Source organism: Pezoporus flaviventris, unplaced genomic scaffold, assembly GCF_033815535.1.
Source record: "Pezoporus flaviventris isolate CSIRO_AGI_PZ_B2104156 unplaced genomic scaffold, CSIRO_AGI_Pfla_v1 ptg000031l, whole genome shotgun sequence".
Classification (NCBI taxonomy): Eukaryota; Metazoa; Chordata; class Aves; order Psittaciformes; family Psittacidae; genus Pezoporus; species Pezoporus flaviventris.
Window position 1 is genome coordinate 67,616,056 of NW_026892579.1, and position 25,073 is coordinate 67,641,128.

Here is a 25,073-nt window from a genome sequence, read left to right on the forward strand (position 1 = left end):
GTTTGCTTTGCCCTGAGCAATCTACACCCACCCAGGGGCTTGGATGTAATGATCAAAACACAAGATATTTTTCACGGAGCCTTCACCAATTCCAACTTTTTCTCACCTCTTTTATACTCTTCACCATGGAAACCATGGCAGCGCTTCCAGCATCTTTCAGATTCATGGTGTGAACATCATCAGACCTGAACTGCAGCTGTCAGTCAGGAAATTACCATTAGTGGGGGAGATGGACAGTGAAAGTCCATGGGGAAATGAGGGAATATTTGAGATTCTCTTTCCACATATGTCTGCTGAGGAAGGTGGCAGAAAAGTGCTAAATGCTGGATTTCCTTTTTGGTTGAACACTGACACTTTTAGTCCTCCTTCTGGAGGAGAATTTGACAGAATTCTGTTCAGAGAATTCACAGAAGAAAATATCTGCCAAGTAGTTTATGCACATGGAAATGAAACAATTCTTTTTAAATCTACACAGACTTGGAAGATCTGGATAAAGAAGCCAACTGCTACCTAAGGCCAAACTTAGAAATGAATCTGAGTATTGTGGCAGCGCCCTCCTCGTTCCATTGAAAAAGTTGTATTTTTAGGAAGCATACCAAAGAGTTCATCGAAAATAACTCAGAAAATAAACTGAAGCTTACAATACTGGTGAAATACTACAATAAGGAAGACATCAGCTCTGTAGGTAATTCCACAAAGGGTGGACATTGGTCCTTTTAAGGAGAAACTGCAGTTAATGGTTAATTCAACAAAAAAATATTTTTAATTCCAGGCAAACTGACAGCTCTTTGCTAAACATTTGAACTAAGTGCAGCTTCTCTCCTGCCAAATGTGATCTCCTGGTCATACACAAAAACACCAAAGTGGAATGCCTGGTTTTAAATAGCAACAGGTCTGCAGGATATGTAGCTCCCACCTGTACTATTAAAATACAGATAATATGCAAAATAGGAAATTTACTCAAAATGTATTTGCCTCCAAATTTAAATCTGCATTGAAGGTACATAAATGAATGTACACAGCGATAGGACAAGGGGTGATGAGTTCAAACTTAAACAGGGGAGATTTAGGTTAAATCTTAGGCAGAAGCTCTTCCCTGTGAGGGTGCTGAGGCGATGGCACAGGGTGCCCAGAGAAGCTGTGGCTGCCCCATCCCTGGCAGTGTTCAAGGCCAGGTTGGACACAGGGGCTTGGAGCAAGCTGCTCTAGTGGAAGGGGTCCCTGCCCTGGCAGGGCTTGGAGCTGGAGGAGCTTTAATCAGGTCCTTTCCAACACAAACCATTCTATGATTCTATGAACTCAAAGAAGCTATAAGCTATTCCCTCATTTAAGATGCATACTGATCTTCTCCTGTATTATAAAAGATAACAAATCCTGTCTACTCTCCATTACCCGGTCTGTGGTAAATCATTCCAGAGAAGCACTGCAGAAACAACTAAGCTATCTCAATGCAGTGTCAGCTGAAGTACAGCAGGGAGTAATACTTCAGAACTAATTCATCTGAATGCCTCAGACAGACACCCAGAGATCCCAGCACAAGAGGAGATGGTTAAATTGGCTAAAATACAGAGGCAGTGTCAGTGTTTGAGCCACACTAAATGCACAGACTGGAGCTGCGCAGCACCCAGCACAGTAGCGACCCTTGGAACCAGAGCTGGGCACACTGGAGGGGGACGAAGCCCACTGACTGCATGGGATCCAGCTCAGGTAGAGAAGCAGGGTTAGCCAGGCTTTTCCTCGGGCTGCTTACGTTTAGAAAGTGGAGAGCTGACAGAGTGAGCAGAGGAAATACATTTCTTACAGCATCTATACATCACACGCTTGTTGAATTTATTCATGATTTGGGGCTAAAATAAAACCCTTTCTTGGGTTTTAACAGACATTCAGTATAAAAGAATGACAGGTATGCTTTGGAAGGCAAGATGCACACAATGTATGTGAAGTCTGGTTTGTCCTGTCACAAGATGCCAGCTCCCTTGGGTGTGCCGACTGAAGAAACTGGACCTGCTAGCAGCAATGAATTCCAAATACTCAGTCTTTCTACAATGCCCTTTAATTCTGGTGCAGCACAGCAGCTTCTTCTGCAAAGCCAGAAAGAGCAGCAAAAAGCCAAGATACATCATCCATATTTATGTTTTCCAGTCTTGAGCTTTCTCCAGATCTGTGCAAATTTGTATTTCCAGAATAAACAGCAACTTCTCCAGCACATCCAGAAGCAGAACTTTGCTGTTCTGCAGGGTCAACATAGGAATGAGTTCAGGTTTTCATTACAGCAAGGATTTGCAGAAGAGCCTTCACCTTTACCTCACACTGACTGGGCTCTTCAGGGCGTCTTTATTCCCACTTGGTGCTTAAAGATGTTTAAAAAATAAAAAAGTTTATTCATCAGTCTTATGAAGTTAAAAATGAGGAAAAAATTAAGAACAGGTATTTATAGAATCACAGAATCCTAGAATAGTTAGGGTTGGAAAGGACCTTAAGATCATCGAGTTCCAACCCCCCAGCCATGGGCAGGGACACCTCACACTAAACCATCTCACCCAAGGCTTCGTCCAACCTGGCCTTCAACACTGCCAGGGATGGAGCATTCACAACCTCCCTGGGCAACCCATTCCAGTGCCTCACCACCCTCACAGGAAAGAATTTCCTCCTTATCTCCAACCTGAACTTCCCCTGTTTCAGTTTGAACCCGTTACCCCTTGTCCTGTCACTCCAGTCCCTAATGAAGAGTCCCTCCCCAGCATCCCTATAGCCCCCCTTCAGACACTGGAAGCTGCTCTGAGGTCTCCACGCAGCTTCTCTTCTCCAGGCTGAACAGCCCCAACTTTCTCAGCCTGTCTTCATACAGGAGGTGCTCCAGCCCCTGAGCATCCTCGTGGCCTCCTCTGGACTTGTTCCAACAGTTCCATGTCCTTTTTATGTTGAGGACACCAGAACTGCACACAATGCTCCAGGTGAGGTCTGAATGAACAATATCTTTTGCTGTCAAAAGAAAGACTAAGGATAATGTGGGCCCTCTCTGGAAGGAAATGGGAGAGCTGGCTACCCTGGGTTTGGAGAAAGCTGAAGTTCTCAATGACTTTTTTGCCGCAGTCTTCACTGGCAAATGCTCTGACCACGCTGCTCAAGTCAAAAAGGCCACACGTAAGGACTGTGAAAACGAAGACCTTAGGTCCACTGTAGGAGAGGATCAGGTTCGAGATCATCTGAGGAACCTGAATGTGCTCTAGTCCATAGGACCTGATGAAATCCATCTGTGGGTCCTGAGGAGACTGGCAGATGTACCTGCTAAGCCAATGTGCATCCTATCTGAAAAATCATGGCAATCAGGAGAGAAAAGGAATATAACCCCCATTTTCAAGAAGGGAAAAGTTGAAGACCTGGGAAACGAGAGCAGTGAGGGGCTTGGAGCAACCTGGTCCAGTGGAAGGTGTCCCTGACCATGGCAGGGGTTGGAACTGGATGATCTTAAGGTCCTTTTCAACCCAAAGCAGTCTGGGATTCTATGATTCTAAAAAATATTATAGCAATAGCAATTTTGTTCTGTTGATTTGAGGGTTTTCTCATCTGATGTTTTTCATTTCACAATTCCCAGGAGCACCTTTTCCTTTAATTAGAATTGGCACAAGAGATTTCAGAGGAAATGTCTTTACTTTAAGAAAAGTGGAGGAAAAAGGTTAAAAACTAGGCTTAAAATAGAAAGCTAGTTCCAGTTTTTAATGGGGAAATATCATCCATAGTGCTGTTAGGGATTCAAGTTACCCAATGCTTTTTAAATGTGTTAAAGGCAACTGCTTACGTTGATGTCCTTAATTTCAGACTAATCTTTAGATAATGTGCAACAAAAAGTACTTTTGCTTCATCTGAGAATACATTTTACTAATTGTATGGCCAGTTCTGATCTCAAAAAGAGTAATAAAAGCACTGTGTGGTCAGTGAAGAGTAGCTGGGAATTACAATAAAGCACTCTCAATAGACAGCTACCTATCTAGCACATGATTTTAAGAACACCACCTAAAGGCAGTTTGCCCTCTTGGGATGCAATTGAGACACAAAAGTAAATACAAACCCCCATAAGGATCTGTGTGGATCCAATAAGGATCCAGGTATCAGCTCTAAGCATTCCTAGAAATAACTTCAGCAACCAGCTATGAAGTATGACCACAGTAAGGACAAAACCGTACAGATAGATATTTATAAAACTATGAATGGGAGCTATTTCTCAGGTTTATGTGGACTGTAGATCTATTTTCCTCCTACTTCACTGACAACTGAGGGATTTTAATGGTTTGCCTCCAGGGAGGAAAATAGAAAAATCAATGTGTTTAGCTGTGAATACCTCATCATTAACTTATATTTTAAATATTGCCTCATATTACAATATAATTTAATCACATTGTACAAAGCCAGACGCTCTGTGCCCTAACCCCATTATACAATTGCCTGTGCACCCCAGCCAAGGAGACTCTCCCAGCAGTGAGACTGCTGGAGTTCCTGTGCCAAAAATGCTGCACTATTGTGAGGCTTTTGCCAGGAACCGATCTCCTTGAGCAGCACGTGACAAGAATGTGGTGAAGCTCTGACATTTGAGCCACAGCAGGCCATTTCTTCTATGGGTATTTGTCCATCACCCAATGCTTCCATTTGACTTGTGTGTTAGGTGGTGATTTTAATCTCAAAAACACCTTCTTTGAAAGAGCTGTATTTGCAGACCTTGCATTCCCCATCCCTGGAATTGTTTGGATAGGGCTTGGAGCAACCTGGTCTAGTGGAAGGTGTCCCTGCCCATGGTAGGAGGGTGGAACTGGATGAGCTTTAAGGTCCCTTCCAACCCAAACCAGCCTGGGATTCTATGATTAACAATTTAACTGTAATAGAGGTTTCAGCATTACAGCCATACAGCTTCCGAAACATAAAATACTATGTGTATCTTCCAGAATCAGAAATCAAACTAAATTCACAACATAGAGAAAGAAGATATACAAACCTGGCCATCTGAATCAAAAGCTAAGCAGGCAACTCCATGTGTATGTGCATCCTTGAGGACAGACACAGTCTGTACACGGTAGGAGTCCCAGATGCAGATGTAGGGGTCCTTCCCCACCTGCCCTGTAGCTACTAAGGTTTTATCCGGGTGAACTGCAAGGCTGAAATAGAACACAGGTGAAGTTATAATACACTTTCTGGGTCAGTAAAATAGTATAAAATATAAAAAAAAATCAATTACAATATAACTTCATATGTTTGAATTCTCAAAAACTTCAGTTCCTTTTGGTTCATTGGAATGATGATCAAAACCATCTTCCAAACTCAGTTTATCCCATTGTTTACTTCAAATAATGTTTTACTGAGACCAACATGGCTAGTGCAGGGTACAACTTTCATGTAATAATATTTTAACTGGAAAACTGAAGGAAAACATAGCCAGAGAATTTCTGAATACTGGTTAAGAAGCTGAGTAAACACAGGCTTTTATGTTAGTCTTTCATAGCTTTATAAAGTCAGTGGATGAGTTTCTACAATTTATTCCTCTTTTATACATCAGCTTGAACATTCTGAAATAAGGCCCAGTGCCTAAATAATGGATATATTTCACTCTGAAAAGTACATGCAAGAAACACTCATCTTCACATGTTTAAAGACAGTAACCTCAGAAGAGACAGAGAAATATACTGTTTCTTCTATACTTGAACAATGACATATGTATTTTCAGATCTTTTAGTTACTGCTGCCTAAGGAGAGGTAAAATTGACTGTACCTTTATCAGTTTACCCCATTTTCTCTAACAGCCAGTTAGAAATGGTACTTTGCACAACAACTGTCACATCGAGCAGTATTTCTACTGCTTAAATCCCAGAAAGGTGCCAGAGTTGCAAACACTGTTTCTGGTTTTCAGCTATTAACTTCACAAGCATCCAGAAAGCTTGCTTTGACAATGAAAATGACATTTATTAAACATTCTCTGTGGCATTTGCACAGAGCTGTGTTACTGCAAGCTGCACTCTGATGGAGGCAATATTAGCAGAATCCAACTGTACGTCTGTTCACAATCCTTCAGAGATCTGCAAACCTTCTCACACCCCATTCAAGTGTGAACACTAACATTTACTTCCATTTTGTTGTGTCAGGAGCATTTCTCTTGGATGTCAAACATTTTCTGGAACAAAGCAGCAGCATCATTTCAAAATAAACCATAACATTCTGTTTTCCTCGTCCCAAATAACAGATTTTCATTGGAGCACAGAAGACAAAAGGCTGCCATTTAGCAAACTTCATCCCACATTAACAAGAGGAGTACAGGCTATGGCTGGTGGCACCGTACCAACAGCTCCTCTTTGCAATTACTCTCAGCTATTGTCAAGCTGCTCTTCAGCCCTTGCGGTGTTTTCTCACAAACCCCAGAGGATCTCATTTGAAAATGTAGCTTGGGGATGTTAATAATAAAACCCCATCCTAAGGAAATCCGAACACAAAGACACTTTGACACTGTTAGCCAGGAAAGAAATCTGAACAATATCTGAGCGAGCTACAGATGGCGCAAGGAAAAATATCCTATCAATAAACTGACATTCAACAGATGGCTTAGGGAAGCTGAGGATTTCTGCTATCCCAGGAGTAGACAGTACTAATTACTAAGAATATATCAAAAAACTTGAGGACATTTCACAAATGCATGTATTCAATTTTTCATGTTAAAGAACAATTCACGCAGAAAGAACACAATGCCCGGTAAAACTGCTTGATCTGCTCCTGCACTTGCTCATTCCTCTTCTCCTTCACAGGCTTGGATTCTACATTATACTGTGTGTCAAGTAGCTCACCTCAATTCTAAACCCAGAAGGGGAATAAAGGATGACTCCACCATACTTAAGCCGTGATACCTATAATTACGTTAGAATACTTTTCTTCATTAAGAACCAGATTGAACAGATTAATTGGGCTCTTCTATCTCACTGCTAGAGCAGAACTGCAGCTTAATTACACCTACCCCTGCTTTGTACAGTTAAGTTTTCACATACTAGAACTTATATACTTAACCTATTCTACATTTTACATTCCCATTCCTGCGTATAAAGTTAAGAACAAGAACATCTCCTACAACATAAACATGTCTGTACTGAACATATCTGTTATTTGTTTTATCCTTTCTGATGCATGAAGTCAACTAGTGGGGGAGCTAAAATTAGGAACTAATACCAATTTTTGGCACCTAAATAAGCAGTCTGGTCTTTCAGAACTACTGAGGACATTCATCTCCTGCTAACAGCCTTTACAATGCACTACGACCGCCTACATTCAGTCTGGCTCTTAGATAACCAAGTGCTTATTTTTGGCAGACAGAACAGTGGGTTACATGAGTCCAATTTCAAGAACAAATCTCAGATACCTGTATGTAAGATTTACATCCTTGTTATGTATTAAAATATTAAAATAGTATGTCCAGCTATACCTTGTATCTATTGTATGGATCACTTCCCGTCTTCATGTTGTAAGATATCTGCTGGAACAGGTTCCACAACCTTCCCTGCCTTTTAAGATGAGTATGAACTTCATTGCTTGTGTTTTGCATTTAGGTGCATTTATTCAACCTTTCTAAGGAAATATCCTGTATCTACACCATTTATAATGATATAACCTCACTATTTGCACCACTGGAAAATACCAAACTACTATGATATCAGTGCAACATGAAAATATGATTAGAATAGATTAGGGAATCAAACAACAGCAATTCGTGGCAGAGAAAATAATTATTAGGGAATCACTTTCTATTCCTTTCAACAGGAAGAGCATCTAGAAACACAATTCTTATGCAACTCAAGTCACAGGCAACAGCTCTGCAGGTACCTGTGGGAGACACATCAGTGTACAACAGAGCTGTTCAGCTAAAGGGAATGGCTGGACCACTGTAGGCTTCACATCTGCAAGCAAGTCCTAATTTCTCCCCTCCCACAGTCCCACCACACAACTTTTTCACCAAAATTTTCCACAATGAGAACATCAGCCATTGGAATAATGTCCCCAGGATTTCCCAGTGTTGGAAATATATAAGATTTGGCTGGACAGGGTGCTGGGACACTGGATCACTGAGGTCCCTTCCAACCTGATACACTATAATTCTATGATCTTAAAACCAGGAGCATTTCTCTTAGACATAATTCACATAATTCCCATGCTTTTCCCATAGGCACACTATACACATTACAGTAGCAATGGCTTTACTATGAATGAGCAGTGAGAGCAGGGTTGCTCTACGAGGAAAGATCAGCAGGGAACCAAGGACAGCCATGGCAGCACATGCAGTGCCACACTGACCAGGCTGTATTCCCACAAGATCCAAGCAGGGCAGGCAGAAGAAATCTCAGAAGAAAAGGGAAAAAGAAGTGGACACTCTCTTGTTAGAAGAAAGAGATAGGATAAAAGTAGCACAATTACTGCTGGTACTGCTTACTGGTAGTGGCAGTTATTTCCTCGCACAACTCGACCGTCTCTCAGTGGGCAGAGTAACAGGGGCAGAGGCACACATAGGGTAAGATGCTGAGATCAACTTCTTTGGAAGTGCATGTTCCCTTTCTTCTGGAAGGCAAAGCAAGTAAAGGATTCCTGGCAGTCTGCTCTTGTGAGCAGCTGAATGTTTTTGTGTGTGCATAGAGCTAACAGTGAATTCCTACAGCACTCTGATGTGTTTGCAAAAAAGGGCTTTAATAAAAGTGCCTCAATGGGTACTTCTTTTAAGCAAACAACCCATTTAAGACGAACCAAGGTAATATTTTAACATTACACTTTATTAATAGAATGGTCTATTAGGAAGAAGAGATTTCGGGGAACTTTGCCTTATCCTCCCCTTCCAAGATCAGCAGCATCCAAGGCTGGAACCCCATTAATGTAGGATGATTAAAGATGCCAGTCGTGTTCCAGCAGGGTCTGATGAAATGCTTTATCAAAGTCATTAGTGGATCCATCTGGTCTGGAGGCCCTGCCAGATGGTAAACTCCTGCTTCCTCTGCAATTTCTCGTGCAATAATACCCCGCTCCAGGTTTTTCTTCTTCTTTTGTAACCACTTTGGAAATTGAAGGGACTGAAAATATCTGTTTCTTGCCTGTGTTTAATTTTTTTTTTGGTTTTCTGTAACAGGTTCTATACACTTAAGTACATACAATACACACTGAGTTTAAACCGAGATGGAACTAAGTAGAACAGTTTACGTATGGAACGTGATCTACTTCAAGTAGTTGAATTGAATATTCAACTGTAATTTGTGTATTGAAATTGTTCCCAAACTGTGGATAAAACACTTTTTTCTTCACAAAGCACACAGTCAAGGAAACAGAGAATTGCACGTGCTAAAAAGAATGGATGCCTGGGAAGAACAGTGAAGGGATGAAGGAATTGATGATGGTTGAGGAAGAGAAGGCTCAGGATGGATTTAATGACAGCCTTCCAGAACATCCAAAGCAGTTATAGAGAAGGTGGAGGTGCTCTTTTCACAAGGATGCAGGGTGAGAGGACAAAAGGCAAGAGACACAAGTTGCTTCACGGGAAATTGTCTGAATACAAGAAAATGTTCTCCACCATAAGAACAACTAAAGATTGGGATAGGTTGCCTAGAGAAGCGGTAAGAACGCCCCTTGCTAGAAATGATTCAAGACTTACTTGGCCTGAAAAGACCTTGGATAACCTAATCCAAGGTCATACTCCCAAGAGAAAGTTGTGCTGGATGATCTCCAGAGGCCCATTCTAAATTAGACTTTGCTGTTACTCTCAATACTGAAATACATCCAAAAAGTCTGAAGTAATCAAAGTAAAACCACATTTTGACTCACAGCAGTTTACTTGCATTAGATAATTGCTCCTTGATGCTGCAGAAAGCAAGCAACGCTGTTATCTTTAATACATACACATGGAATTGATAGGTTTGTGGAGATGCTGAAATGGGTGGATCAGAGAAGAGATAGAAGTTAAAAACTCACCATTCTAAGTCTTTTAAATATATCATTACATTATCCTATTTATCAGACAGCCAAAACACTTTTTCACTGCAGCAGCCAAAGGCAGAACATTTGCTTTTATAGAGTGTGTAATTTTTCAAGGTATGTTTTCTATTCATAAATGTCACATTAATATGAACCTTTTTATAACCATCCTATTTACTCTTGTTTGATTAACATGAATCAAGTACATACACCTCTCATACAAACTAAAACTAGTTTCCAGAACATCCCACCTGACAAACAAGGACTGCTCTTTGAAAGAGGAAGTAAACACCTCCAGTTCTGAATGAAATCAATGTGGATTCTGGATTTCCCCATCTCTTGACAATTCGATTCACCCTCAGTGCTAGGGCTGTTTTCCACCTAAAGCAGATTTGATGCTATTCTAAAATAGCTCTAGACTGTTAGACACTGATAAATCATTCTCTACTTCAAATCCACCCTGGTTTAAATTTGCCATAACTTTCATGTTTAGACAGACCTTTACAGGATTAAGGTCCAACCCAAAGCATTCTATAATTCTATGAATTACGCAGTTTTACGTAACTCAATGCTACAGTGATAATGAAGACTTGGGGAGATGCAGCTACTGTCTGTATCTGTGTTGTTCTCTTCAGAAACAAATGAAATCATTTGGTTTTGTGCTCAAAATCTGCTAAACCCCTACATTTCAGCACAACAGAGAACAAAGTGGGTTTTTCCTCAGAATTCAGGTCAAACTTCTTGCTGAGCACTCAGGGCACTGACAGTGCCACGCTTGGATGGCGGACAGATAAATTACACAACTCCGGGTTTTTCTTAAGACTTTGTAGCAAAAAATACCTCTGAAGAAAACATGTTTCCAAGGCGCTCCAAGCCTGCCCTGAAATAGGCCATTATGCGCCAGCAGGTATGTTCTTTGTTGTCTCCTTCTGCTCTGCGCTGTGAGCTCTCTGTGCAGAAGGAAGTGACACTTTCAAGAGGCTGACAGACCATGGGCATGTTTAAAGACCAGGGAGCTTTCCGGCTGCATTTTACTGCTCACACAGCGCTAAGGACAGAGCTGTCTTCACCTATCAGCAAAGAACACAAACACTCTTCAGGAAGTCCTCACTTCACAGAACAAAATGAGTTTCTTCCTCAGTGGTGGGGTCAAAAGGGAAGACTGCACAGGCAGAGCACTATCATCAGCAAAATAAGGCAAGATGCAGCCTGAGTTCTAAAGGAAGCATGGGAATAAAGACCAGCAGTTAAACTGGAAATGTGGGGGACTGCAGCAGGAAAGGGGAGGGAGGAAAAGGGAAGAGGCACAAGGTAAGAACAAAGCGACCTGCACAAACCCCACTAGATCATGCTGTTAAAATGGAGAGGAGCGTTGAGAAGGAAACGCCAGGAATTTGACATGCTTATTCTGTGTATGTTCTCCTTAGAGATTACTTCCAAAACACAAACACCACAAAATCAGGGTCTTAATTATGGAGTCTGCTATGCGTGTACACAGCTCCCAACCTTTTGCTCTTCCAGGGCAAGCCTGTGACCCGACATGCTGTGAGGAGCTGGCAGGCACATCACACGCCAGGATAACCAATTCTATTTGGCATGTACCACAGTGCAGACAGAGGAAACCAGTCTGGGAGAACAGAGGTCTGCTCTGGTGGCTCTGATACATGCAGAGACTCTGTGTGTGCGTGTGTATGCATCTACAATACAATTAATGCGCACACTCATACAACTGAATTACTTTTTATACATGTGAACATATAGCTGCAATAATACATTGAAATACAGACATTTCTATACAGAAAATATAGAAATGTTGCCACAAACTTCTTGCAAACTCAAGGACAGAACATATTTCTCCTGAAAAAATTAGACTATAAACCTTGATGGGAACACCACTGGGTAAGGGCAATGACAATTTATTTACTGGCTTGATATTTATATAGTAATATCTTGCTTTTTATAACACAGAACAGCATATGTTTTTAAAGAAATATGTTTTTAAGACCATCTGGCAAATAAGGCATTTTTCAGGTCGAAGCTTTTATTAACTATTCCGCTGCTTGCTTTTCCCCTCCATATTCCTGGTGCAGGAACAAAAGTGATAGAGCTAGAGGTCCTAGCATTTAGTCACCCTTCAGCACTGCCTTCCCACCTAGAACAAGCCAGTGCTGGCTCACCTGCTCAGCAGCAGTTTCTGAATTGGGTGGCCTGCCCCAGACTAATCTGCTTGTCAGAGGAAGTGAACACCTCCAGCTCAGAATGAAGCCAATGCAGCCTGGGATTGGAAATCACTGTGTTAGGCTTGGCACTCCTGACTGGTCTTGGCCACCGACTGAGTCTAAGATTAATCATTTATGAAGAGGATGTGCAGCTCAGGGCTTAATAGAGGTCTTTAAAGCACACACATTAATAGCTGTTGTTATGCTAAAGTATACTTAAGGTGTCCTGGGACTGCAAGGGGCATTTTGACAAGGATTTTACTTCTCATGGTGGGTGGAATGGTGACAGAAGCATAATCATTCCTGCCACTCTAAAACTGTCCTTGGGAAATCACTGCCGACCCGCTCCCTGTGCCAGCGTTTGTTGTTCAAGCCTATGGAGTTATTCCACCACACTTCAATAGGGTTTGTTCAGCAGCTCAGTGCTTATTAGAAGCCCTAACAGACCAGGCCCATAAGGCTGTGTAGGCAGCCTAGCAGAACATGGGATTTGTGGTTGCACCATGGAGCTACAGGGGGGTCACAGAGTCAGGCCAGATTTAAAGACTAAATTGCTTTTGATCAAGGGATTAAAATTTCCCCAATGACAGAAGGGAAAAAGAAGCAAGAGAAAAAAAATCCCCAAACTCTTAAAATTTAATGTTCTGAGCAAAAGCCTTCTGCATTTTAATCAGGGCCAGCCCTGATTTACACCCATGCATCAGTACACAGAGAAACATTTGGCAGGTTTAATAAAAGGGCACTGCAGCACTGTGGCTCCTCATCACACATGGCTAAGGTAGCACAAAGGTCACACAGTTCTCTAGTGATATATTCTCCTCATGCATATTTATTCCATATGTATCTCATGGATATTTTGCAACTCTGAGCTTCTGCCAGTGAAAAGAAGTCCAAGGAGATGTTATCCAAAGCCCATTTAATGACATGGAAAGGTAAGGAGAAACAACTGTTGGTAGCCTCATGAATCGTGGTTTTTGAGCAACAAGTGAGTGACCAGGGGAAAACATGCAGTGTTTATCAGCTGCCCTACATCAAACTGACCCTACTGGGTAATGCTGAGGTTAAACTACCATATGCCAGTTTTGCCCTTCATCTTTTACATGCATGCACAGAGTTGTCGTCTGGGTCTAATTACATTTTGCATTCATGATGATGACTGCAGCATGCTGCAATATCTCAAAATAATCCCCCAAATGACACAACTGTGAAATTTCTGGGAATTTTCAAATGTAGCACGGTATGGCTATTTCTTCTAGAAAGACCTGAAGATAGGGGAGATTCAGGCTGGGTATGAAGGATAAACTCTTTACAATGAGGGTGGTGAAACAGTGGCACAGAATGGTGGTGGATGCCCCATCCCTGGAGACATTCAAGGCCAGGCTGGAGGTGGTTCTGGGCATCCTGATCCTGATGGTGTCCCTGCTCATTGCAGGGGGATTGGACTGGGTGAGCTTTGAAGGCTCCTTCCAACCCAAACTGTTCTAGGACATACTGGAAAGAGAGGGTGCTGGCCCATGCTGAGAGAACTATGGTGGTGCTGCTAAGCAAACAGCTGGATAAAGTTGTGTTGATGTGTGGAGTTTAGCCAGGACAGTGATAGTACTTCTGGTCTGGAAGAAAACTTAGTGGGGCTGGTTTTGTGCAGAAACAGAGCAGGAAGGTACCAAAGCTGTACATTAGAAAGAAGAGGGAATAGACTTTTCAGATACCTGAAGCATTTCTGGATAACCTTTTGCTGCATGGCCTCAGTCATGGCCTGCTTGAATATTACAGGTATGTAAGTGTGAACATCATAGCGACCACTGAAAAAGACTGTAAAGACTCTGGCCAAAAGACATGTAAATAAATACTATGACAGATATCTCTGGATTTAACCATCATGATCTGGCAAAATCAGGAAGATGGAGCTGGATCAATCACTCTAAAGAAAATCATACTAGAATTGAGACTAAAAACAAGGGCAGGAAAGAGCTTTTTAGTTTAGCATTATATTTGCCCCCTTCCTTATTCTATATTTATGAAAGTTAAATGGACAACGTAAGATATTTTGAAATATAATGCACAACAAAACATCAAGTAGATTCTTGGTCTATGAAGTTGAGATAAAACCAGCAACATAAATGGTATCAGGTTAACTCAGTGCACAGAAAACTGATTATGAACTGCTGCAAATTTAGTATTGCTCAATAGAAACCAGCAAAACGTTCATGTTCATCTGGTAGAAAGAATTTCAAGGCCAGTGTGAGCACTGGGATTGAAAATGCAATTTATACAGCAGATAAAACCTGTAAGTTAAGAAATCAAGGCCACTGTCACATGTTGTAGCCTCCTTTATTTCACCCAATTTCAGTATGACTCTGTTGAAATACCAGCTCCAAAGTGCAGTCCAAACAGATGACATGAACTGTGCATGGTTGCTGGTAATCAAACTGTTTATCTTTATGATTCCATCACACTCCAGGGCTGAAACAACTAAAAATGGACTTGATGTAGCTGTGCCTTTTCTCCCAGTGCAGAGATGTGATCATAACTGAGGCAAAGATTAAGCCAACATCTCTAAAGCTGGTGGTCACGATGAACAGCAAATAGCTGATTAATAGCCCACAGCATGATGATGTCAATCAAGCTGTACCAGTGTTGCTGCAGATGGGTACTATGCTTGACAGCACAGCTGAAGGTATTCTTTCCACAGGCTGATTTGGTAATTAGCTGCTTTGGGATTTCCTGGATCTACTCTGCTTTTTCTACAGCTAACAGTCATCAGTGAATGCAGCTGTAACTCAAATATGCAGATCACTCAAGACACAAGCCAAGTCAAAATACTTGCAGAAACATCTGAGAAAGAGAAGAGAGGAAATGGGAGGAAAATCATGGAAACAGGACAGACATAGACACAGCTAATAGAAAGAGGCACCAAGATGGAGTTCAAAATGAATAAAACATAGAAGATGTGACCAAAATAACCAAAAAGCCCAGAGAAGAGCAGTTAAAGAGAAACTGGAAGTATTGGAGAGAACAAGGAAAAGCACCCAGCCCCTGTCATAACTTTACCGGATTACTCCTACTTTCATTTTTAGTTTAAGAGATTTCATCTCATCCTGTTAAAATCCCTGGGTCTGTTCGCACCTATGACAAGTTGTATGATCTGACATCCCATCAGCTTTTAAAAGATTCACACTGGGGGGATAATACTGCTTGCAAAGGTTTGCCTTTAACTGGTCAGCAGGGAGAAGGGTTTTAAGCTGAGGGAAACTATTCTTACTTCAAGTGCCATGACTGCATAGGGTTAGAGCTGCATCCTACTCTGGTATTCTTCTCATGATAATCCTGACACACAACGTTTTGAGTTTAAGCACTTTAATGGAAAGAAGTAGAGAAAAGCAAGCACTTGATTCAATAATCCATCAAACAAACACACATCGAGCTGCACTTGATCAGTCAGAAGCAGATGATGACTCTTCTTACACAGAATAAATGTGGCAATACTAAATGTGGCTGGAGAAAAACATTAACTTTTAGGTGCCCTAGCCTATGGGGAGTTTTCAGTGCTCCTGAGGATGCTTTTGCCTCTTTTGAACATCACATTTCTCATTATCTCACACAAATGTGAAGACAAGACCTGCAATTTTGTTCCTGTTCAAAAATAGGGTATTGTTACACTGGATGATCATCAGGTCAAACCAAGGGAGATAAAACAACCTTCCTGCGCTGAAGAAGGAATCGCACTTCAGTTTGCTTTTGTACTTTCTGAATGACAGCAGTCCATATTCTGCAGCCAGTTACACCTCCATAGGGTCACAGACCTCTAGGTATAATGAAGGGCAGAATCTCCCACAGTGCGGAGGAACTGGAAGTATCTCCACTACCAAGTGGTAATTTGGTAACTAGCAGTTTCTCTTTGTTGAGCATGCTGTAGTAGAAGACGTGTAACACTGACACATTGGCTGTATATATATGGATGTGGCCCAGTTTTAGGACTGCTGCTAGGCAGCAATAAAACGTCGTCAAACTTCTAAGTCATCATGGTGGAGTGCCTGAGATCAGCTACACTGTGTTGTAATTATGAGTTGTAGTTCTGCTTTGTGTAAACTGAATTATTTTGCTCCCTTAAGAACTGCAAAAAGGACAGAACTGTTAATGCCATTTCGTTGTAGTCAGCTGAAAGCTCATGTTCATTTTGGTTCTTAGAGAAACTATCTTACCTTGTATTTTAGAGGGTGAAAAATAGCAGAAATAGGAAAGCAAATTTTGTATGATTGCAGAGAAATCCTGCTCTTTTTGGCATGAAGTGAATAACAAGAAGGATCAGAGCAGACAGCACTGCAGAGCATGCAGAAGCCATATTTAACATTAAATGGGTCCATACTACAAATTTCTAGTTACAGTGTGTCAGTAGCATGGTTGTGAATACCAGTTTTATGAGGCCTCTTACCAGGCTTCTGAAATCCTGTTTCACCATGTAATTGCGGAAAACAAAGATGCAAACACTGTTCCTGAAAACTCAGAGACTGTTTTTAACACATACATGTTATAAATCCCTTTTCCCTTTTCCTAGCAGTTAAACCAATAAAAGTTTCTATACAAAAATCCATGAAGCAATTTTATTTGTCAGGAAGTGCACTTACTAAAATAAATTACCATTGTTATCTTGCTTTATATTGTCTACATACCCTGAAGATTTTAAGTATTAGGTGTCTGCTTTATATGAGATATACACAAAGGTTCTGTATCTCAGTTGCCAACTACAATGACAAGAAGCTACTACAGCCCACCCAGCATTAGACTTAAATTTTAACCTTATAGAATCATGGGTTGGAAGGGATGAGCTAAAGCTCACCAGTCCAACCACCTTGCAATGAGCAGGGACATCTTCAATTAGATCAAGTTGCTCAGAACCACATCCAGCCTGGCCTGGAGTGTTTGAAGGGATGGCACAAACCTTCTTACCTAACAGAGTTTATCTGGTTTCCCAGAGCCTATTCTTGCTGCCCTGCACCAAAAGCATGTCACCCAGCTATAGCCTATTATTAAACAAACAGCAGCTGAATATCATTATCTTTTAAGACCATAACAGAAAATAAGTAAGTACTAAAACCAAAGCCTTGGTTACACCATACTCTGCTGTACTTCTGATGGTGAAGTTAAGCAGCATCATGGCGAACCTGACAGCTCGGTTCACCAATAACACACCAATACCCTGCACAGAAAATCCAGACAGGTAAAGCAGCAAAACACACTTAGAAATTAATGATGACCAGAATGTTCCACTGCTTACACCTTTTAACCTTCTTTCCACCACAGCCTTTGTCAGTCATTGCAACTCAGGTGATTTAACCTACTGCTGATTTGAATCACTAAATAGTGAAAGATCTGCCACTGAAAGGGGAAAAATACCGAAAGAAGTGAGGAATTATTTTCCAGTTTCTTCATCAAACAAAACTAGAAAATGTTTTAAGGTTTGGGGTTTTGTTTGGAAAAGCAGGAATAAGCAAAACAAATGCTTACCAGGTCTTGGAGCACCTTCTTTGAGTCCAGTTTAACAACTGAATTCTGCATCTAACCCACATCTATTGCTCCCTCCCTCTTCCAGCTGCTCCACAAATGCTCCAAATTGGAAGCCCTGGCAAGCCCAGGTGCAGGTATTTAATTGCTTTTTGCCCCTTCTAACTTTTGGTTTCTCAAGTTCAGGTGGTCAAGTAGAGGTGAAAGACTCATTTGAGAAAAATGTGGGCTTAGCCAATGGTAGACACCAGAAAGTCCTCACAGACAGAGCTGGATGTTACTAGGAAAAGCTAAAATTCAAGTGCACACTGGTTTGGAATCACGGAATTGATTCTACAGTCCAGATCTTTTTCACAGTGGAATCACTAGTGTCCAAGGCACAGGCGTTACACTAAACACCACATGTACAGAATGCTGGAATGGTTTGTGTTGAAGGGACCTTAAAGCAACTTCTGCCACGGGCAGGGACCCCTTCCACTAGAGCAGCTTGCTCCAAGCCCCTGTGTCCAACCTGGCCTTGAACACTGCCAGGGATGGGGCAGCCACAGCTTCTCTGGGCACCCTGTGCCAGCGCCTCAGCACCCTCACAGGGAAGAGCTTCTGCCTAAGAGCTCAGCTCAGTCTCCCCTGTTCTGGCAGGTTCAAGCCATTCCCCTTGGCCTGTCCCTACAGGCCCTTGGTCAAAGCCCCTCTCCAGATTTCCTGCAGACCCTCTTTAGGTACTGGAAGGCTTTTATAAGGTCTCCCGAGAGCCTTCTCTTCTCCAGGCTGAACAAGCCCAGCTCTCAGCTCTCTGATCATCAGTTAAGGTGTTCACTTTGTCAAGTGGAAGTTTTCAGATGTCTGGGAAAAGGCATCTCATTTTGAAACCTTATACTGAAATCAATTCCTTATTAATCAAAGGTAATGAAAGGACACCATTTTAACTGGAATCTGGCTCATGGCACTATCTGCAGTTATTTAAAATGTTTCTAAATCAGGTGCTCAAGCTGAAGAAGCTTCACTTGTGAAAATAAGCCTAAATAAGGCCAACACACATCTCAGAAAGTCTCCATGATGATGTATCTATTTGCTAGTGGAATCCTCTGAAGATCCCAAACACAGGCATCAGGACTCCATCTCTATTACACTAAATGCAGAAACTGGGAATGGGAGGACTGGAGGTGAGAATGTCTAAAGACATCAGAGTTCCTGAATCCTGCAGCAACAGAAGTGTGTGGGACTAGCAAGATCTGCTTCTTTTCAGAAATTGTGAGCTCAAAATCTCCCCAGCTCCTCACTGTTGCTAGATGGAAGTTTACTAGCAAAGGATTTATCTCACCTCCTTCTAGCTGTTATTCACACAGAGGAAATGTAAAGGTTAAAGGACTTTAAGAGCTTATGTAAACCATAAACTATATGTACAGTTAGTTTAGTGCCTCCCCTTTCATCACGATAACAAAGGAATTACCTTTTCTTCCTGAAGGCAGTATAGAAAAACATCCACTACAAACAAGGGCAGATGCCACAGAGATCTGTGAAGGAAACCTGGAGTTATTTCTTCACAAACTGCAGGTAAATGGTGACCACATCTGGGCCATACCATCTGTGGCCTTAAGCAATCTGAGAACTATAACTCAAAGAATCTCAAGAAACTGTCATTTTACCAAAGTGTTGTAAGAGTCAAATTCTGCCAAGTTTCTACAAGAGTGATGTTTTAGGATACTGGCTAACAAAACTCAGCCTAACGCTGCTATACTTCAATGAGACACCTACATTTCCTATTAAAACTACTGAAACTGCTGTAAGACCCAGACAAATACATGAATGCCCTTAAAAATCTCCCTTCACTCAACACATACAAGTACTGTTAAGTTTATCTTTACAGAAATGACTCTAAGAATATGAAGATATAACCCTTTGCCACAGAAGTGTAAAAGCCCAAACCATGTGTATTAAACAAGTTTCTCCCACCCATATCTGTTGAAAGACAGAAATTCACACTGGTCATTTTTAGAACTGAACTATATATAAAAATTTTTATCCGCAAAAGGTTAATTTCCTGTGATATTACTGAATATTTAACGCCATGTTATGCTAGTACTTTTAATGTTTTTCTAATCATACAATCATAGAATCCTAGAATAGTTAGGGTCGGAAAGGACCTTAAGATCATCCAGTTCCAGCCACCACTGCCATGGGCAGGGACACCTCACACTAAACCAGGGCACCGAAGGCTCTGTCCAGCCTGGCCTTGAACACCTCCACGGATGGAGCATTCACAACCTCCCTGGGCAACCCATTCCAGTGCCTCACCACCCTCACAGGAAAGAACTTCTTCCTTATATCCAGTCTAAACTTCCCCTGTTTAAGTTTTAACCCATTACCCCTTGTCCTGTCATCACAGTCCCTAATGAAGAGTCCATCCCCAGCATCCCTATAGCCCCCTATAGTAATAATAAAAAGGATAAAGAGGTAGATGGCTTTGTTAGCTACTGAGTACATCAAGTTCACCTTGCTCTGGTGCTCCATACAAAAGCAGACTGCCTGAGGAGGTAGAAAGCCCATTAGAAAGTTTGATTAGATTTTTCCATCAACCTGCCACAAAAGGGATAATTTATTGTTTAACAAAGTAAAAGAAAGAAGCAGCTTCAAATGTAAATGTTAATACTAATTACACAAGCCAAAGTAAATTCTTTCTTTGATTTTTTTTTTCCTTTTGGAATCTGTATAAGGATATATATGCTCTAAAAATATATTTTTTTTTGAGGTTAATGGGGGCATGAGCAGTACTTTCAGATAAGAAACTGCAGTTCATTAGGACTAGAAAAATCAAATTACTTCTTAGACATCTAAGATATAAAATCTTATTCTTGCGATTATAATCCCAAGAATCAGCTGTTAATACCAACATAGCATTTTAACGATATTTAGGAAGAATATGCAGACTTCCTTTGATCTTTGTGATAACTGAAAGCATATTAAGACTATACATATGTGCATAACAATGTATATACAACGTAAAGAGCACGCACACACAGGCTAGTATATAGTTTGAATCTAAGGAAGCCCAGGGTATGTACCCTGGGTACTGTATGAAAGGCAAGATGTGGGTGCCTCAGGCATCCCTTGCCCCTGCTCTCCACTGAGATTCACCAGCTCCTCGGCTGCAGATGACAGCAGAATCTACTTCTCCCAGGAGTCTCTAACCTACAAAGGGAAGACTCATGAATTAGTATTGCTAAAAGCAATAGAAATGATAGATAAGAATGTTCAAAGAGTTTCAAGCTGTCTACCTTAATGCCAGCTAAAATCCACCAGGACAACTCAAAGAATAGGATGAGAGTGCCTAGAATCACAGAATCATTATATTTTCTTCTCAAGAAGCAAGCCAAATGTATTATTTGGCACCACATTCATAAATGTGACATTCCATAAAGCAGAAGAAGGAAACACAACAAGGCTGTCTCACTTAATATGTTTCAGGCTTTGGCTGCAAAGCTAGAGCAACTATATACATATTTCATTCTTCATTGGTCTCAGAATAAAAGCATATGAGAGCAAATACAACTACTAGGAGTTAAATAAATCAATATGCTGTTTTCTCAATAATTGCTTACACTATCATAATGTTTTAAGTGTTCATTAAAATGCAATTTAAGATTTGAACGCAATAAATCTGCCTAATTCAAATTACTGCATCTACAGGGTCTATGGGATGTTGCATACATTTGGCATACCCAGGCATGGCTTCTAAAATGTGCTACAAAACAGCTTCTGAACTGATTTGGGTATTCACGTCTTGTGCTGTGCTCTCAGTGTAGATCAAATAGATCAAATGGGAAGCAGACATATTTTAAGTGACAGTGCATTGGAGGAATTCCCAGATTTGCCATAGAAGGAATAATAAAACTAAGGGTATTTGTCCTTTGGGATTCCATGCAAGTGGCACCTAAGCTGGCTAGCTGAAAATATGCCCAGGACCATTACAGTCTGCAGCACTCAGACACCTGCAGCTCAGCCATCAGCATTGCCTGATTACTTTTGTGTTTCTGAAAGCAGAATATTAATACATCCGACTGATGTGAGACACACTATCCACATTCTTCTCTTCTCACTGGCAAAAATACCAGACTAGTGGAGAAACAACTAGAATTTTAATATATGTTGATTTGTACACTGCTTTTTGCATAAATTTGCTCTTATTTTGGTATTATGCGGGCAGCTGGAATAAGTAAAAAAAGATCTGCAGATCTTCCCAGGCCTAAAAAAACACTGAAAGCCAGAGTTTCCTTTTCAGATTCATGATTTAAATATTAAAATAGTAAAATTCTATACTTTGGCTTTTATGATCTCATAATGAAGTCATAAATATATTTAGAAACATTTGTATTTTTACTTTGGAAATGAGCCTCATAACCTGACTGGAACACACCTTAACAAAGAAAAATAAAAGTGGTGTTTTCTTCTTTACATGGCATTAGGTAATACTCTTTTTTATTTCATTGGAAACGATTGTGTTTAAGTTTAATAACATTCAAGTTATGTGGCTGAAAAGTTGGCTCACTCTGCTTTTTTTTGTTATTTTATGAACTATATGTGACAGTCTATCAATGTTAAAGCAAGCAGGTGTTCCACGTTGAAGAAAGATTTGAAACTAAGATTAATGAGACTAAAAGCCAGAGTAGCAATAGCAAGATTCAGCACGTGTGAAGCAGCCCCTGAAAAGCCCCAAGTCTGCTCTCCTGAAATCCAGGTCTGCAATCCCAATTTCCTCACTGCTGCCCCTCAGGATCCTGAGTTTCACTACCTCGATGGCCACTGCAAGCAAGCCTGCTCCTGACCTTGACATCCCTGACCCGTTCTTGTCGGCGAATACAGGGTCCTACAGGGTGTCACCCCTTGTTGGTTTCTTGAATGCAACAGAATAAATCTGTATGTTCAGTTATTTTATATTCATTAAGAAACCTAAATACCCCACCAGGTGCAGTTCAACAGTGTTAAACAAAGCCACCAAAACTGAAGATTGCCATACATTTTTCCAACAATTCCTCATTTCAAACCCACCTTCCCATCTCTCTAGTAGGTCTAGGAAGAGGACTGCTTTTACATTTTCATTTAATCTCTTGACAGATAATACACACATTCCTCCCATGCAGGTGGCAATAGCTTGTTATGTATAAAGATGATCTCTCTTAGGTCTCAGTTGAGTATTTTGGAAACAATCCCCAAAGGAAACAGTCCTTTCTTCAGGAGAAACACTTCCATTGATGATGCCAATTTCACCTGTTTCTGATGTACAGCTGAATATGAGCGACATCCACTGAAACATCAAGACTATGGACATGTATAGGAAATAAAAATATCAACACCTAGGGAAGATGTTCCATTATTTCTTTGTGGTTTATGCTAGTCTGAATAGTTTGTACTAAACAGTTCAGCCACTGAAGTGTGGGAAATATTAATGCCGATGTTTTCTCTGCTCCTCTGGGAAAGCCATCTTTTCTGGGTCTGGGTAATAGTACTGTACACACACAGCTTCCACAGAAATTATTTTCAGATCTATCCGTGTTTGAATTCAGTTCATATGGCAGCAGAGAAGAGGAAAGATGTAATGGGCTTTATTTTCCCTGCCCATGGCAGAGGGGTTGCAACTGGATGATCTTAAGGTCCTTTCCAACCCTAACTATTCTATGATCCTGTGATTCTACTCTTACAAATATGAAAATAGAGAAGCATAGCATGATCCTGAGAGCTTCTACAAGTGATGGAGCTCTGGAGTGGCTGATTGTCCATTCTGTATACAGCTTCCCTTGCCATACCTCCAGGACCTATACATATATATATATATATGTGTGTGCGTGTGTGTATATATGTCACTGTGGCTTGATGTGAATCTGCTATCATCCCAGCATTCCAACAGGAGAGGGTCTTCAAACTCTCAGATACATCTGTTACCAATTTCCTGATTGACTTTAGTTATTCAGAGTTGGATATTAAATTCCCAAGCATTCATCATAAACTCTGTTAATAGCTACATCTATACTAGCAAAGAAACTATTGTCGAAACATGGGGTCAGCACTGACCTACTACCATCTGTGCTACTGAAACAGCAGCGGTTTTAGCCTGAGGCCTTTAGCTCTTTCCCAAACCCAGGACAAGGTTTGAAAGACAAAACATGACATGGACATTTTCTTATGATGACATGCATGGTGTTATTTCCTTTTGAGAGGGAAAACCAGGCAAGTGCATGGATGCAAGCTGTCCCATGCTATTTATTCTTATGGCTGGAGAACCATGTGCATTCACTGCTTTTTTTTTAGAAGAAATCAGTTGTCCCTTGGCCCAACAGTACTCCCAGTATTGAAAGGTTGCAAACAACTGAAGCTCATTTCCGAGAAATAAATCTCTCAGCTATGTGAGTCACATCTAACTCTTAAAGATTTGATGAACGATGCAGATTCATGACAAATGACTGTTTTACCCAAGGGATATCATCTTATGTTGACTGCAAGGAACTATGAAATTAATATCTAGATTAACATAGAAGAGTGAAAATAGATCCCCTAAAAAAAAAGGATGGAAGCTGAACAGAATTAAGAGAAGATAAGACAGCAAGGAAACTTTCCACATATTAGTCAAAGAATGTCTCTGAGTTAGGGCACGGAAGAGACCTTCAGCAAGCCTTTAGGGAGGTGACCACTGGGTCATCACTCAAAGCGGACTGCTGCAGCTGTGTGGGAGATTAATTGATAACTCTGAAGTTATCTCCCCAAAGGCTCCTGAGAAGCACTCATTTTATTGACTGTGTCAGCTGAGCTTTCATTTTACAACAGTACAAGAAGTGCAATAAGTTTGAGAAAAAAGGAAAATTACTAAATCAGGAGTATGCTTTAGGATATAAATGAAGATTCTAATTAATAAAAATAAAGACTGAATGTCTAACAACAGAATGACATTCAAAACTTATGAGAGGCTGCCAACTTTTCCTATGAACTAAGTACCTCAGGGATTTTTATCAGTTTCTGGAAAAGCTGATTAAGGACACCCACTAAAGGGTTCAAAATAACATAGGTGAAATATGTTGTCACATTGTACGAACAGCTGAGCCTGGGAAGCCCCACAGCAGGGAGCAATCCAAGAGCAAAATAGGAGAGACACAAACGTACTTTCATTTCAGTTCCACTGAAGCTGTTCCATTTGGTGTGGTGGATGCCAAAGGTAACGGGAAACTAGTTCTACCTAACTGGCTCAAGGGGAGCCAGAAGATAAACTGAAATACATGTTGGAAAGAGTATGCTAACATTCTTACAGGAATAATCAGTACAGAAGTTAACTGGAAATGACATGTGAAATGCCATGATCCGTCTGCAGAAAGCAATGAAGAGCTAAAAATG

General features: G+C 40.9%; 1 protein-coding gene across 7 annotated transcripts in view; it reads right to left on the bottom strand.

Annotated features, from left to right (window-relative positions):
• Window positions 1-25,073, bottom strand: part of EML6 (EMAP like 6) — a 120,735-nt gene that overhangs the window by 78,344 nt on the left and 17,318 nt on the right. For all 7 annotated transcript variants that reach the window (XR_009744758.1, XR_009744759.1, XR_009744760.1 and 4 more), the window contains exon 2: window positions 4,988-5,147. Coding sequence is in view for 4 of the 7 variants with exons in the window: in XM_061461697.1 (XP_061317681.1) it covers window positions 4,988-5,147 (160 nt within the window). In the remaining 3 variants the exon portion in view is untranslated. The remainder of the gene's footprint in view (window positions 1-4,987; window positions 5,148-25,073) is intronic.